The sequence below is a fragment of the Photinus pyralis genome, unplaced genomic scaffold, assembly GCF_008802855.1.
Source record: "Photinus pyralis isolate 1611_PpyrPB1 unplaced genomic scaffold, Ppyr1.3 Ppyr1.4_LG8, whole genome shotgun sequence".
In the NCBI taxonomy this organism is placed as follows: Eukaryota; Metazoa; Arthropoda; class Insecta; order Coleoptera; family Lampyridae; genus Photinus; species Photinus pyralis.
Genome location: NW_022170819.1, coordinates 2,215,422 through 2,230,829, shown reverse-complemented (window position 1 = coordinate 2,230,829; position 15,408 = coordinate 2,215,422). Strand labels below are relative to the sequence as shown.

At 38.2% G+C, this 15,408-nt stretch overlaps 1 protein-coding gene across 7 annotated transcripts in view; it reads left to right on the top strand.

Moving 5' to 3' along the window:
* The window catches only part of LOC116178551 (neuropeptide CCHamide-1 receptor-like), a 209,999-nt gene extending 195,050 nt beyond the window's left edge, over window positions 1-14,949 (top strand). For 5 of the 7 annotated variants that reach the window (XM_031498073.1, XM_031498074.1, XM_031498076.1 and 2 more), the window contains 4 exons: window positions 6,321-6,634; window positions 6,687-6,913; window positions 13,797-14,122; window positions 14,175-14,949. In XM_031498073.1, the coding sequence (XP_031353933.1) occupies window positions 6,384-6,634; window positions 6,687-6,913; window positions 13,797-14,122; window positions 14,175-14,678 (1,308 nt within the window). In that variant the 5' untranslated portion in view covers window positions 6,321-6,383 and the 3' untranslated portion in view covers window positions 14,679-14,949. The remainder of the gene's footprint in view (window positions 1-6,320; window positions 6,635-6,686; window positions 6,914-13,796; window positions 14,123-14,174) is intronic. The other 2 variants (XM_031498072.1, XM_031498078.1) reach the window with 2 other exon arrangements.
* The last annotated feature ends 459 nt before the right edge of the window (window positions 14,950-15,408 follow it).

The following is a 15,408-nucleotide window of genomic DNA, read 5'->3' as shown; positions in this document are numbered from 1 at the left end:
AATTCCCTTAAGAGTCGCGCATTCGTAATTAAATTGTTTGCGACACAAGGAGGTGGCGTTAGCCACGCTAAAAGCTCAATCAAGAATTACTTTTTGCATCCACTTTATTTATTGGCGAAAGGCGTGGCAGCGTCGTGTTTACTTTGGCTAAACGTTTTCTTATACTAGAAACTTCTTATGTTTACTAAACGTAGCGCACGCCCGCATTTACAGAGTGCATCGATTTCAAGCTTGAACAAATACATAGAATTGCTACACAACTTTAAAGGAAAACTGAAGAATTTTCTTGCCTTCTGAAACGGAGAGAAAACAAACATCTTTTGAATTTCGTACGCGCTTTCATAAGCTCGTTCGTCTGTTCACAAGCAATTTTTATCGTGACTAGCCAAAGGGAAATCGAAGGGTCTTCAATACGCTTTATTTCAAATCTGAACATTTTGATGAAGAAAATGATTTATTTCAAAATTTAAAGCTCAAGCTGGCGACTGTAATATAATTTAGGGTAGGATTAATTTGTTTATCTCATATTCCGTGTTTTTTAAAATGAAGCCTGCATATAAAGTAGTACAACTGAGCTTTAACTACTAAAATAATTTCTTAGCAATTATTTTGTCTCCTTGCAGTTTCTGAACTGCGTGATTGGCGGTTTGTCAGTTGGCACGTGCCGAAAGCATAGCTAAATTAAACATCATCTTACATTTCGCAATAAAATTACCTAGAGCTTAGAAAAGTTTTTCAAAGCTGGCAAACAATTACGGAAAGCTTTAGTGTACGAAACAGTGGGACACAAATAAAACGTATAATAGGAAGAGCTTTGCTAAACTTTCTTTCCATATAATAAATATCCTCAGCGAGTTTAAGTAATATAGCGTCTTAGCTTAGCAAACGATAAGCAATTGAGTGCAGGTCTGGAATTACACGGGAGAACTCTACTTGCAGCAGTCACAGTTCCTTTCCTTCGTCCTTTAATACGACTGCCTCTTTAATATACTGCTATCTATGGCGCTAAAAACTTACGGAATGAGTTCAAGAAGGGGTAAGTAAGAGTAAATTTGAAACTAAACTTCCAAAGTGGGTGTCTGACAGGTCTCTTTCAATTGGGCTGTTAATAATCCTACAGAATGAAAGGCTCTCATTTCTGTTTGTGTACCGTAACCGCTCTATACTGCATCCTGATGTTATATCCTGGATTTTGTTAATCCTCCATAAAATATTGGAGCGCTAATAAATGGTGGCTTTGCGGTGTTATGGTATATGGCAAATTTTTTGCTGTTGGAGTTGTGCAATATGTAAATATTGTCATTCGTTTACAAATTGTACATTTACAAGAAGTGGTAAAATGTATTCTCACATTCTTGTCGCCGTTTGTAGCGAATTAATTATAACTTCTTCCATTTTTCATTAATTTTTTCTTATAAAATAAATTAAATAAGGGTAGATTTAGCCTCCTTTTACACATCGTCGCTGCTACCCTCCCTTTTACAGTTACTCTCGAAACATTTCCGTGAGCTTCCCTTCCATTTGAGCTATTGACTTTCACACGGTAGTTTATCATCTTATTTTGTCTATATCCCATTTCTTCTCTTCCTTGCTTCTTCGTTCCTGAAAATGTTAACGCATAGACAATGGATGCAACTGGTTTTTCTGGGGAAGTTTTATGACGTTTTCAGTTTCTTTTGGAAGTTGCTCGTACAGGTTTCGGAGAGTGCTTAGTGTTTAACTTGTTTGGACCTTTCGGGTGCTCAAATTCTTCATATCTAAGGATTTTTCTGATACTTTAGATTTTTGAGCTTTAGTTCCTTTAGACCTTTCTGTTCCTTCCACTGCAGATTTATACAGTTCGGTTTCGTCAAGATTTGATTTTACAGTCTGCCATTTTCTCAAATTCTTTGTATTTTCTAACTTTCAAATTCTTCCGGTTTGTTAATTCTTTCAGATCGTTCTCAAACTTTTCATAATTTTTAATTTATCAGATTCTAAAGACCATTAGATTTTTCCCTATTACCTCTATATCTCTAAGGTGGATATTATTATTTGAATCTAAAAGAAATTGTTTCAAATCATTTAATCGTTTTTTCGTATAATAACAACGCCATTTACCCCATACACATGAACAGAGTCACAGTTACTTTCATGTCAAAAGCACAGTCGTTTCGCAGCACTTTCGAATCTGGTCGGTGTTAAAACTGGCGGTTTCTTTTATGCACAAATGGAAAAGGAAATTGAATAAAAACTTATTATTTTGTGCGTAAGAAAAAACGAAAAGATATAAAATATATTACGAACACAACCAGGCGATGTCAGGGAAACCTTCTTCGGGACAAAAACCCCGGCGTAGTCCACACAAACACACGTACTAAGTTGACAATGACAACAAAAGCAAAAAAAATCCACAAAACATTTCAAATACCTAATATGGAATGCGTTCAAAATTAAAACTTCTTTAATTAATTACTGGGCTCTCAGTTACAGGAAAAATATGGGGTCGATAGCAGACAACCCAACGCAAACGGACGGTTTTTTCCTGAAACTCATTGAAATTAATTGCCACTAATTATACTCACTTGCTTTGCCAGGTGCAAGTTTCGGAAAACGTGGTTTTAATTGAACCCATTGTCTCTGGACGTGTTAAGTGCAATCAGCGAGGTGATAGAAAACAAAAACCTGCTAATAATGGCGTATAATGTCTGAAATGCTAAAATGTTAATTTGCCTCCTTTTTCTTTCGGCGGCTATAAAAACAATTTAAATATTCTTACCGGAACAGTTGGAAAACTGATAAATTCACTACAAAACTATTCACCTGCAACTGCCCTCAATAAATAAATGTATGACTAATCTTGAAACTGCCCTTTAAAATTAAAGTCCCTTCTCGTTTAACTTACGTAATTTTCTAGAATATTCGCACTTGGTGGGCACGATATTTTTATTTTTTCAATAAATTATCTGTGTAGTTTCATAACGTGTGTTCAATGCCCTCGGCTTCCTCTCCGCAAATTCTACATTTCCTTTCTTCGTCTTGTCTCCATTTCTCTTTCCCTCTCTTTTCATTCCCACATCTGAATCTCGCTATTGTTTTAATACTTTTTCTCCCTTCCATCAAATATTTTGGTAACGACTCCATTACTAGATCGTTCGTATCCATTACTTTGGTAATATTAGTTCTTCCCACATTCCTTTTGAGTTCCTCCTTGTTGTGGAAGCATTCTTTCACCAATTCGTTTTCTCTGTCGCTCGTTTCCTCAAATCACACCGCCCTACGCCCTGGTGTTATCTTTTCCATTTTTGTTTCTCCCTCTAATATACAATTTGGTGTCATTCTGTAAACCTAATATTTCTTTGTTCTTCTTCTAGTTCCTCCCATTCCTTTCTTCCCCATATTTCACCACCCCCCACCATTGCATCGGCAGGTACTTCCTTGTTCTAAAATCGTTCTTGAACCCGTTCTCTCCAATTCCCTAACCTGTCTCATCGCCACCGCCTCCTTTTTCCTTAATTCTCTAACTTGGCTCATTGTTTGGTACACTAAAAATTTAATTTCTATTCTTTCCTCCCTACATTTCCATTCTATCTCCCTGTTTCTTCCTCCCAAATCTCATCATCTTCGACTTTTCTCTACTCTTCTTCCAACTACTCTCTCCACCTTGGCCCTGTCTTAATGTCCTTAATTACCATGTCTCCTAAGTAGAGATTAGATAAGGTTGGGGTAAGTAGGGATCCTTATCCTAACCTTCTATTCTTACCATCTTACCATCTTCTCCACATAATTCTTAATTTTCCCATCTTCTACGAGTATACTTTACCCTTTCCACTCTGTCAAACGTCGCCCTCCATGAAAAACGCGAAAACCTTTCTGCCTTTTTTTTCCAATTCCTCTTCCATCTTGTAAACGTATGCAGTCCATCGTTTTCCTCTCTTTTGTGATTTCCAATTGTGCTTCCTCAAACATTCCCTTCTCTTCCATTTCTCGTTCAGTATCATTGCACAGTGCAGTCATTATCAGTAGTTTCCCTATAATTTCCACACAAGCTTTGTTCCCTCTTTTGAAGATCATGCCATTCTTCGGGTAAACGCCCCCTTTCTCTTACCTTTAGATTTAGAATTCTCATCCTTTCCCTGACCCTGTATGTGGCCAAAATGCAAGCCTCATTACCTATCTTGTCTCTCACTGCCGTTTTTTTTTTCGCTGCTCGATCTTCTCTTTGTTACCGCATCTCCATCAACCTTGTCTTTCCTGCCTCTTACATGGCCTCCTCCTTCTCCTGCTTTCCTTATAGTAGCTTGACAAATTTGTGTTTCCATTTCTCTAATTGTATTTCCCTCCCACTTGTTCTATTTTTTTCCTCTGTTTATCACTTTCTAAAAATCCTTTTCTGTTTTTATTTCCGTGATTTGCTCTTCGTATTCATTCTGTTTCTCTGTTTCTTTACATTTTCTAGGATATTTCTCTTATTTATTTCTCTATACCTATTTTTCTCTTCTGTACATTCTCCCTCTTTTCGTCTTTTAATTTCTTGAGTCCCTTTTAGACTCAAGTCTATCCTTGTTCCTACCTCTATTTATTCCATTATTTGTTTCATTTACTATTGTATCCTCTTCCTCTATATCTACCTATTTCCCTTTAATTCCAGTTCTGGCTGTAAAATCACCCCCTCCTCTTCCCTTTCGTCTACCGTATCTATTCTTTGATTCCTTCCTGTTGTATATAGTAATTACTCTCTTCTCTTCCTCCTCTTTCGTTTCCTTTTTACCCCTGCTAATATACCTCCTTTTTCTCTTCCCTTTACCTTATCTCTCTTCACAAAGTGGTTCTTCCATGTTTCATTATTCTTTATTCTTTTCTACTTTATATTCTTCTGATTCGTTATTTTTGTGGAATATTGTTTGCAAGCTTCCCATCCAATTCTTTCCCATCTTCAGGTTCTATGTACTGTTTTCCATCCTTTCCGTTTGTACAGGATATTCATTATTCAAGTTATTCTATCTGGCTCTTTGATTTCTTCTGATAAAATTTTGAATTATCTAAAACTTCAGTTCTTCAGTATCTTCAGCGTTTTCCATTTTCAGATTCTACAATTTTTTTCCAGTTCACAGCCTGTTTCTTTGAATTCTTACAAACGCCTTCAGGCCTCACGAACTGTTTGGATTTCTTGTATGTTAAAACGTTCGGAGTTTTCTTTGGATACTTGGGATTCCTTGGATTTTACAATTATCGATATTTTTAACCCTTCAGACCCTTTGCATTCTTGTATTTTAGGTGCTGAGGATTGCTTGCGTCTGGTTTTGATTCTTTAAAATCTGACATATCTTCGGATTCTTCCCTTTTTTTTACTTTTGGATTCCTTCGATTAGTCATTTTTTTCAGATTGCTCATATCCCTGAAGCTCCTCGGTTTTCCTCAGTTGCTTCTCATTTTTCTGATTCTTAAATTTTCTCTATTTTTCAGGTTCCTCGGTACATTCTTCCAGTTTTTTTTTAAATTCTAGTTTTCCATGCCTATTCTTTCTATTTTTCATATTCTTGCGGTTTTTAATATGTCTCCATTTCGTCGAATTCTTACAATTTTTTTACTTATCCGGACTAATACACTTCCCATCCTTTTAATTCTTCCTATTTTTACAATCCTTCGAATTTCTTGGATTCTTTAGATATTTTATGCTGTTGAGGTTCCTTTAGATTATTGGATCCTTTGATTTTTTTTACTCTTCCGCTCAATTCTTCGTTTTGTTACCATTAGTTTTCAGATTACTATCTTTCTCTCCATTTTCCATCTTTTCAGATTCTTCAGAGCTTTGAATTTCTTCTATTTCTACGTTTTTGAATCTTCTTTGGAAATTGCAAATTTTCTTCAGACCATTCAGTCTTGAATTGTTAAGTTTCTTCGAATTCTTGTAATTTTCTTTTGTTTTTCTTCATTCTTCATATCCTTTGGATTTGTTCGTACCTACTTCTCCGTAGTTTCTTCGGGTACGTCAGATGCTTCAGATCCCTAATGTTCTACGAATTCTTCCAATTCTTCAAATTATCAAGAATTTCATCGAAAGATTCCGATTCTTTAGATCCAAAGTCTGTCCAGTTCCTCTAGTTCTTCTAATTTTTCTACTTCTTTTAGCTAGGTGAGGGAATGGTTCCACGGAGCCATAATGAATTTACTAGCTAGTACAGAAAGATACGTTTTTAGGAATGATTGACATTGGAGCTTTTTTTTACCTCACGGTAGGGGGTAAAAATTTTGAACTGATACGGCACGCGTGTAATTAAACCGTCCTCACCCTCACCTGTTAAATTATTATAATTGCTATAGTACTGTTTTTATTCCAGATTTCAAGATGCGAATTGAACGCGGCCCAGTCGAATTTGGTGTTTAGCAAGTGCTCCTCGACAATGAATAATGAGACCGAAGTGACCGAAGACTCGCTGTATTGTTGCAATACAACTCTATCGAATGAGTACTTCAACTTGACTACGACTCCCCCAAACGGTACAGAGACGGACTTTGTACCCTACTACGAACGTCCAGAAACGTACTTCGTCCCCGTCCTGTTTTTCCTCATTTTCGTGCTGGGAGTGATCGGTAATGGAACCCTGGTGGTGATATTCATGCGCCATCGGACAATGCGAAATGTCCCCAACACGTAAGTAACCCCCAACCCCTTCCGGGCTACTTGCACGTCCAAGCTGTTACAGGTACATATTATCCCTGGCCTTGGCCGACCTACTAGTGATAATTACGAGCGTCCCATTTACATCCGTCGTTTACACCGTCGAATCGTGGCCTTGGGGTGAGCTAATCTGCAAGCTTTCGGAAACGGCGAAAGACATATCGATCGGCGTTTCCGTTTTTACTCTAACGGCCCTGTCCGCCGACCGATTCTTTGCGATAGTTGACCCTTTAAAGAAGCTACACGCCACCGGTAAGATGAAAGTTACATTTCCGAATCTTTTATTAAGCGCGCCAGAATTTCAAGTTAATCAAAATGGAACTGTGCCTTTCCTCCCGGGAAACGGGTTGAATTTTAAAGCGTACGGAATTGCGAATAACTTACGAACTTTCGCAGCATTTTTGTTCAATTTAAACTCTCTGGCGTCTTAGAAACCAGGAAAAAACGACAGAATGTCCGACATTCGATAAATTTCTTAATCAGGCCTGTGACGAAGGTAGAGAAAAGGGATAATACGAAAATGTAATTATTTGTACTTTTAAATGATGCAGGGATGCGCTGAAATTTATGTCACGTAGATGCAGAAGTACGTGCCGGTCGCTTATTAACTAAAATCGAAAATTGTTATAATCTTGAATTCCACGTTGAAGCATTGCAAAAGTAATTTTATGAAGGGTACGTGCTTTTTATAAATGACTGAAGTACACTTTTAGTATTACATTCAGTATTTAGTTACGAAATCTACGCGCTACAAATATTAATGTTATTGACTAAATGAATTTTATTTCTTGCATACTTAAACAATTATAGTCAATCAGGCAATAATTAAAAAAATCCACAAGAAAAGGAGCTCAAGAGAAACGTATCCCGTCCTCCTCAGAAAGAAATCACGGTCAGGAAAAAGATTACTTGTCCCGGAAAATTCACGTGCGAAAGCTAATCTTTGAAACATCTGGTCCCCAGAAAGCTCTCCCTCCGGAAATTGTAAAATTTGTCAAAGTCAAGAGTCAAATGAAAAGTCACCCCAGCGATATTTGCCTCCAGGAAAGTTTACTCCTCGGCTTGATCCAGGAAAACCTTCCGTACGAATATACGCTCCTAGAAGGTTTCCTTCGAAAAACTGTCTCCGAACAATTCGCCTCGTGAAAGTTCGCTTCCGAAAATTCACCATCCCAAATCATGAAATAGATTTCTGCAGTTGAATCACTTCAGAAGGAAATGGCATGTACTCGCTGGCTATTTAACGGAGAATGAGGGCAGAATATTCCGGAAGAAGAGAAATGTTTCTAGGCTAGCGAACAGGGAACGAGTTTACGGGGGAAGAATAATAAGGACCTGCCTGAAGTTACATTCGCTTTTTTTTTAAGGACATTCGCTTTTGGAGTAGTACCAACCTAAACGGGAAAACAAAAAATAACTAGGACCGGGCTGAAGTTACATTCGTTTTTTTTTTAATCAATGGCCATCGAAAGTGATGGCACCGGGACCAATTCTCATCCCCTTTTCGGAAAATAGCCCTAAACCCCGACAAATTCGTCCCCGAAGTTGACAAATTCCACAAGTGTGTGAGTGAGTGAGTTTTGCACGCGGAGGATAAGGACGCCGTGGAGGCCCAAGGGCCCACCTAAAACCCTCTACCTGTAGTTTTTCGAAAAGTGCCCCACAGTTCGAGAAATTCCCTTTTGTTTGGTCAATGGCGCGGTATACGAATAATGCAAGTTGCAATTCAAAATTGATTTATTAAAATTGAGTGAGTTTTGCACGCGGAGGATAAGGACCGTGGAGGCCCAAGGGCCCACCTAAAACCCCCTACCTGTAGTTTTTCGAAAAGTGCCCCACAGTTCGAGAAATTCCCTTTTGTTTGGTCAATGGCGCGGTATACTGCAAGTTGCAATTCAAAATTGATTTATTAAAATTGAGTGAGTTTTGCACGCGGAGGATAAGTACACCGTGGAGGCCCAAGGGCCCACCTAAAACCCCCTATCTGTAGTTTTTCGAAAAGTGCCCCACAGTTCGAGAAATTCCCTTTTGTTTGGTCAATGGCGCGGTATACTGCAAGTTGCAATTCAAAATTGATTTATTAAAATTGAGTGAGTTTTGCACGCGGAGGATAAGGACTCCCTCAATTTTAATAAATCAATTTTGAATTGCAACTTGCATTATTCGTATACCGCGCCATTGACCAAACAAAAGGGAATTTCTCGAACTGTGGGGCACTTTTCGAAAAACTACAGGTAGAGGGTTTTAGGTGGCCCCTTGGGCCTCCACGGCGTCCTTATCCTCCGCGTGCAAAACTCACTCACTCACACACTTGTGGAATTTGTCAACTTCGGGGACGAATTTGTCGGGGTTTAGGGCTATTTTCCGAAAAGGGGATGAGAATTGGTCCCGGTGCCATCACTTTCGATGGCCATTGATTAAAAAAAAAACGAATGTAACTTCAGCCCGGTCCTAGTTATTTTTTGTTTTCCCGTTTAGGTTGGTACTACCCCGAAAGCGAATGTCCTTAAAAAAAAGCGAATGTAACTTCAGGCAGGTAAAAAATCATCGATACCGATAAATATCGATAAATAACGTTATAGACAAAACACCTCTACAATCCATCGAAAACGAAGGTGCTCTGAAGTGTTTGAAGAATTTGAAAAATTGGAAAAAAATGAAAGCAGTGGCTACCTTATAAAGGTTATTATAAATTTCAAGAACTGAAAGAATATGAGGCATGTGAAGGAAGTGAAGAATTTGAAAAAATTTCAAAACTTCAAGCGAAAAATAAAAGAATTGGAAAAGAAAATCTTTAAAAAAAGAATTGGAAAAATCTGAAGAATTAAAAAAATCATGTCAATATTTGGAAGAATTTAAAGGGCTTAAACGATTTTAAGAGTTTGAAAAAATTATGAAATTTAAAGGATCTCGAGCATCCCAAGGATCCAAATTATTAGGATGTTATGGAGTCGAATTCGAAAAATGCGAAGATTCGGAAGAAGAATCTCATGAATTTGAAGAATTCCAGAGATCTGAGCCATATCACAGGGCAGGGGGAAAGAGAGCAGGTTAGAGGGGGGATAATACAGTCGAGAATAGGAAAACGAAGGAGAGTACAGGAGAGGGCGGAACAGGGAAAGAGGGGGCAAGAGAAGACAAGAAAAGACTGAATAGGACAGGATTGGATACAAAAAGATATCAGATGATATTAGAAGATATAAGACGCAGGAAGTGTCAGGAGCGCATAAAAGTAGGCAAGAGAAGATGGGGCAGCACGAAAACAGGAAAACACAGTAGGGGACTGGAGACGGTAAGAGGAGGCAGATCAGGGCGGAGTAATATGGAGAGACAGATGGGATGGGAGAGGTTATGTGTGAACTGAATAAGAAAGAAACAGGACAGAGCAGAAGAGAGGAAGCAAAAAAGCACTGTGAAAGGCGAGAGGGAGCAAGACACTACATAAGAACGCGGAACATTGCAGTATCAAGCATTAGAGAACAGGTAAGAGCAGAAGAGCAGGGGGTGGTAGAAGAAACAAACAGCAAGGGAACACAGATAGTGAATGGAGGGAGGAAAGGGATAATAGTGGAAGAGGAAGAGAGAACAGGACATGACATTGTAGGAAAGAACTGGAAAAACTATATACGGCGGTAGAGAACATAAATAGATGGATGAGGGCAGGGAATAGAAAAGGCGTGAGAGGGCGGAAAAGAGCAGCAGATGACAAGAGCAGTATAACGTAAGGAAGCAGAAGAGCGCAGTAGGTGAAGGACTGGAATGCCACACCGAGAATAGGACAGGAGAGACAGAAGCGAAGACAGATCAAAGCAGGATAATAAAGAGTCAGAACAGGAAAAGGCAGTATAAAGCCTTTGAGTGTACGTTAAGACAGAAGAAAGCAGAAAAGGAGTATACGTAACTGGACAAGAGTGAGCAGTAAATGGGAGACGATTGTACAGAACTGTATCTGTCCACTATGCAAGATAGATGACAAGAGAGCAAGGTAGAAAAGACGGCAGGAAAGAACATGAAACGGTAGGGAGCAGGAGAGTACAGGAGACGTCAGGAAGCAGAACATAGCACAAGCGAGAGCAGGATAAAACAGAAGAGATCGGGACAGCACAACAGGAGAAGAGATTGGACAGAAAGGGGTGGGATGAATAAATGAGAATTGAAGTCGGTCGATATTATCGATAATTATCGATAGCTCGATTATCAATATTTATCGATTATTGATATTTATCGATAATTATTGATAATGTTTAGCAACTCTAACCAGGATGTACATAAAGATAATGACAAAATCCTTCCCATTCGGATTTCTCTCTATAAAGTTCTGAGACACTTTTTTTTCGGAGCAAAAAAAAAGGCAGTGGAATCCAAAACGATTCGTACTTTTTCGATTAGACTTCTCAATCAAAAGTTAAGGACTCCAAACCGATTTCGAAAGAAAATTCAAAGGGCTGTAACTTTTGAACTAGTAGCCCAATCTTGGAACTGTTTGAAATTATGGGTTCTACAGGCCACATTCTATAAGAAAATTTTTTTCCGGGTCGATCTGAGACAATTTTTTTTTCGTGCCTCAAAAAAGGCAGTGTATTACCTTCCTTTTTTACCAAAAATCCACTACACCGAAATTTCTCGGGAAAAGAATTTTTCTTATTAATTTTGGTGCGTAGAATCCAAAACAATTCGTACTTTTTCGATTAGACTTCCCAGTCAAAAGTTATGGACTAGAAACCAATTTCGAAAGAAAATTCAAAGGGCTGTAACTTTTGAACTAGCAGCTCAATCTTGGAACTGTTTGAAATTATGGATTCTACAGGCCACATTCTATTAGAAAAATTTTTTGCCGGGTCGATCTGACAAAATTTTTTTTGAGTGCCTCAAAAAAAGGCAGTGTACAACCTTCCTTTTTTACCAAAAATCGACTGCACCAAAATTTCTCGGGAAAACACTTTTTCTTATTAATTTTGGTGCGTAGAATCCAAAACAATTCGTACTTTTTCGATTAGACTTCCCAATCAAAAGTTATGGACTAGAAACCAATTTCGAAAGAAAATTCAAAGGGCTGTAACTTTTGATCTAGTAGCCCAATCTTGGAACTGTTTGAAATTATGGATTCTACGAGCCACATTCTATAAGAAAATGTTTTTTCCCGGTCGTTCTGAGACAATTCTTTTTTCGGGGCAAAAAAAAGGCAGTGTATAACCTTCTTTTTTACCTAAATCGACTGCACCAAAATTTCTCGGGAAAACACTTTTTCTTATTAATTTTGGTGCGTAGAATCCAAAACGATTCGTACTTTTTCGATTAGACTTCCCAATCAAAAGTTATGGACCAGAAACCAATTTCGAAAGAAAATTCAAAGGGTTGTAACTTTTGATCTAGTAGCCCAATCTTGGAACTGTTTGAAATTATGAATACCAGAGGCCACATTCTTTAAGAAAATGTTTTTTCCCGGTCGTTCTGAGACAATTTTTTTTTCGGGGCAAAAAAAGGCAGTGTATAACCTTCCTTTTTTACCAAAAATCGACTGCACCAAAATTTCGACCTTTGCCAAAGGTGCCAAATCTTCATAATAAGGAAAAATTATCGATAATCGACAAGCATTATTGCAATCAATGGTTATACCTACATGCATAATTAACACCAACCACAATAAAATCATCAAGCGGGTGTGATAAACCCCTGCCATTGTTTAAATACTTTATTTAAACAATGCCCCTGCTCAACTGTAATGGATTTTTAAGTTGGACACGATATTTTGAGGAATAGTCCTCGCTGGATTTGTCGCTGTAATTTTACCACTCACAAATCTTGTCTCTAGACATATGCCCCCTCGGAAAATTGATTCCGACTTCAATGTTACGCTTGTGTTACAATATACAAAAATTAACAATCCGAGGAAGTGACTCTTGAATTTTAATAATTTAAATCTGACCTTAATTTAATAAGAAATTTGATAATGTTCCAAAATAGCCAGCTCAAATAGATTTAAAAGCAACTCCACTCATTTACCATTTGTCAAAAATAACATTCCGATGTCTACTTACATAAAGTACATGAAATACTTTGTTAATTAGCGGGACCTTCTGCAGTTCTGCAGATATCTGAAGGTCCTGGATACGGTAACCTTCGACTGAAGTTGTATTTCGAGATGAATGCCGCTAAATAGTTTTAAGACTCCAGCATTTACAGTTAGCGACATTTAAAAAAGGCAGATTCATACACAAAGAATTGAAATCGCTAATCAAACTAAATGAGTTTAAATGTATTTCCAGCGGCGTGTGCAGATACGCCAACGGTACTCCGTACTTGCCGTTCGAAATTTTGAAATCAGACGGCTCAGAATGGACGAAAATTCCATAGTGGAACTCACTCAAGAGAATGCAGAATTCTATATTGTGACGTCATTCAATAGAAGACCTATACTTGTTAGGGGAGTCGATGGTAACCGTCTGTCCGTCTATACGTGAACATGATAACTGTCAAACGCTTGGACCGATTTGGTTCAAACTTTACACAGTTGACCTATATGGCACAAGTAATAAGCCTATTGAGAATGGGTCAAACCCAATGACCCCGTAGGGTCACACCGAGGTGCTCTGTCGCTTTTTTAGATGCTCTTTAGGGGTTTATTAAAGAATCCGAATCTTCCGGGGGGTATTTCTAGTGAACTTTCATTTATATATTTGTAAGATGGTTGTCATTAGCAATCCAAGTGGTTAAATTAAGCGTAAGGGAAAGTGCACCCAAATATTTTTGAAGAGGGGCCCCTGATTCTTTCTAACGAAAAATACTTCGTGATACATTCGCTTCCTCTTTGATATATTCGCCTTTCTCGAGGAAATTTAGTGTAAAACAAAAATAAATTGTCGCATTTCATTACGATTTAAGGGAGCATTTTCCGAGGTATAGTTCTCAGAGGAGAATTTTCCTGGGGCGAATCCTTGAAGATGAGTCTATTACATGAATGTAAAAACTGAGGCACGAGACTGGTCACAGTCCTCAATTTTATTAGGTTCTTGAAAGGGATTTACTATTAAAGCGCACATGAAAAGCCAGACGATACCGACAGCTTTCCTTCGGGAAATGCAATCTTGTTTTGTTGTACTCATCACGCTCGTTTCAACTACTATTGACTTTCCAGGTGGGAGCCGTAAAGCAACCCGGTTAACTTTGGGAATTGCAATATCAATATGGATCCTTGCACTATTGTGCGCGGTACCTGCGGCGATAGGTTCGCATTTGAAGAAAATAAGCAGCCCGGACGAGACGATCAGCTTCACCGTGTGCTACCCGTTCCCGCAGGACTGGCTGAATCACCAGTATCCCAAAATAAACGTACTGATGAGGTTTCTAATCCTCTACATTCTACCCTTAACAATAATCGCGATATTTTACCTAAAGATGGCCAACTATTTAATTATAAGCACTAAGAACGTTCCGGGCGAGGTGCAGGGAACGCAAAAGCAGGTGAGAGAATCGCTTTGGGGAGTTGGCGTTTTAATTTGGACGTCGTTTTCAGATTCGCGCCAGGAAGAAGGTGGCGATTACGGTATTAATTTTCGTATTAGTTTTCGCGATATGTTTTCTACCCTCGCACGTCTTTATGTTGTTTTTCTACTTCTACCCGGACTCGGAGGAGTATTACAACGCCTTCTGGCATTATACGAGGATTATTGGATTTTGCCTGTCGTACTTAAACTCGTGCGCGAATCCCATTGCACTTTATTGGGTTAGTGGGACGTTTAGGAAGCACTTCAATAGGTTAGTTAAGTTGATGAGTTGTATTCAGTTTGTAAGATTAGTCTTATTTAGGTACCTCTTGTGCACAAAGCCAAAACGGACGAGATGTAATACCTGTCAAGGACAACACGCGACTTCCTTAACAATGATGTCAACCCGTAGAGTACCCTCCACCCTCAAAAATAGAAATATGTCAACTAATAGACGCGCGAACCTATTGGGACAAGAAACGTCGATCACCCTCCTTGGGAACGGCACCGATCACGTCTGCAGCAAAATGTAAATGTTACGTGTGCAATTCATGTTACAATTCAATGTTGATGTGCACCTTTTAATTGAAACTCGTCGCATTACCTGTACCTGTATAAAGAGTATTAATTATAAGTATTTAAAGTTGGGTAAAAACTACCCTCTTAGAGCAACACTGCGCTTAACAGTAGACTAGTGGATGTCTTTATTACAAGTTTAATGAAACTTATTTTTTTACAATTCATTGTCTCTTGTAAATAATGTTCATGTCTCCCAAATTCAAATTAATAAATACATAATTTTGACGTGTGGCTTTAATTATGTCTAACTTATTCCGTCCCAATAAAGGATGACTTCACGTCTTTACAAGTGAAACGAAAGTCCATGGAAAAGGTAAGCTGACCTATTTTTTAATTTCCTTCAATTGTAATTAACCTGGAATAAATTTGGGATGCTTTATTGTCAGTATCCGCCAAGATTGCGCCGTTTTGTTAAACTACCCCCCATTGAAAGCGTTTCTTTTTACGAATCTCTAAACTTTCATAACAATCTAATTCATTTCTACTATGTACCTGCTTAACTAGGCAAATATCGTCAACTGTATGACTATTTTCAAGTGTATGCGATTATTTTTAAAGTGACCCAATCTTTAAGGATCATTTTGTTTGCCCAATATATACTAGACTACAATCTTTACAACTTATTTTGTATATTCCAGATTTATCCTTCATATACCTTTTGACTTTGGAATAAACCAGTATTTG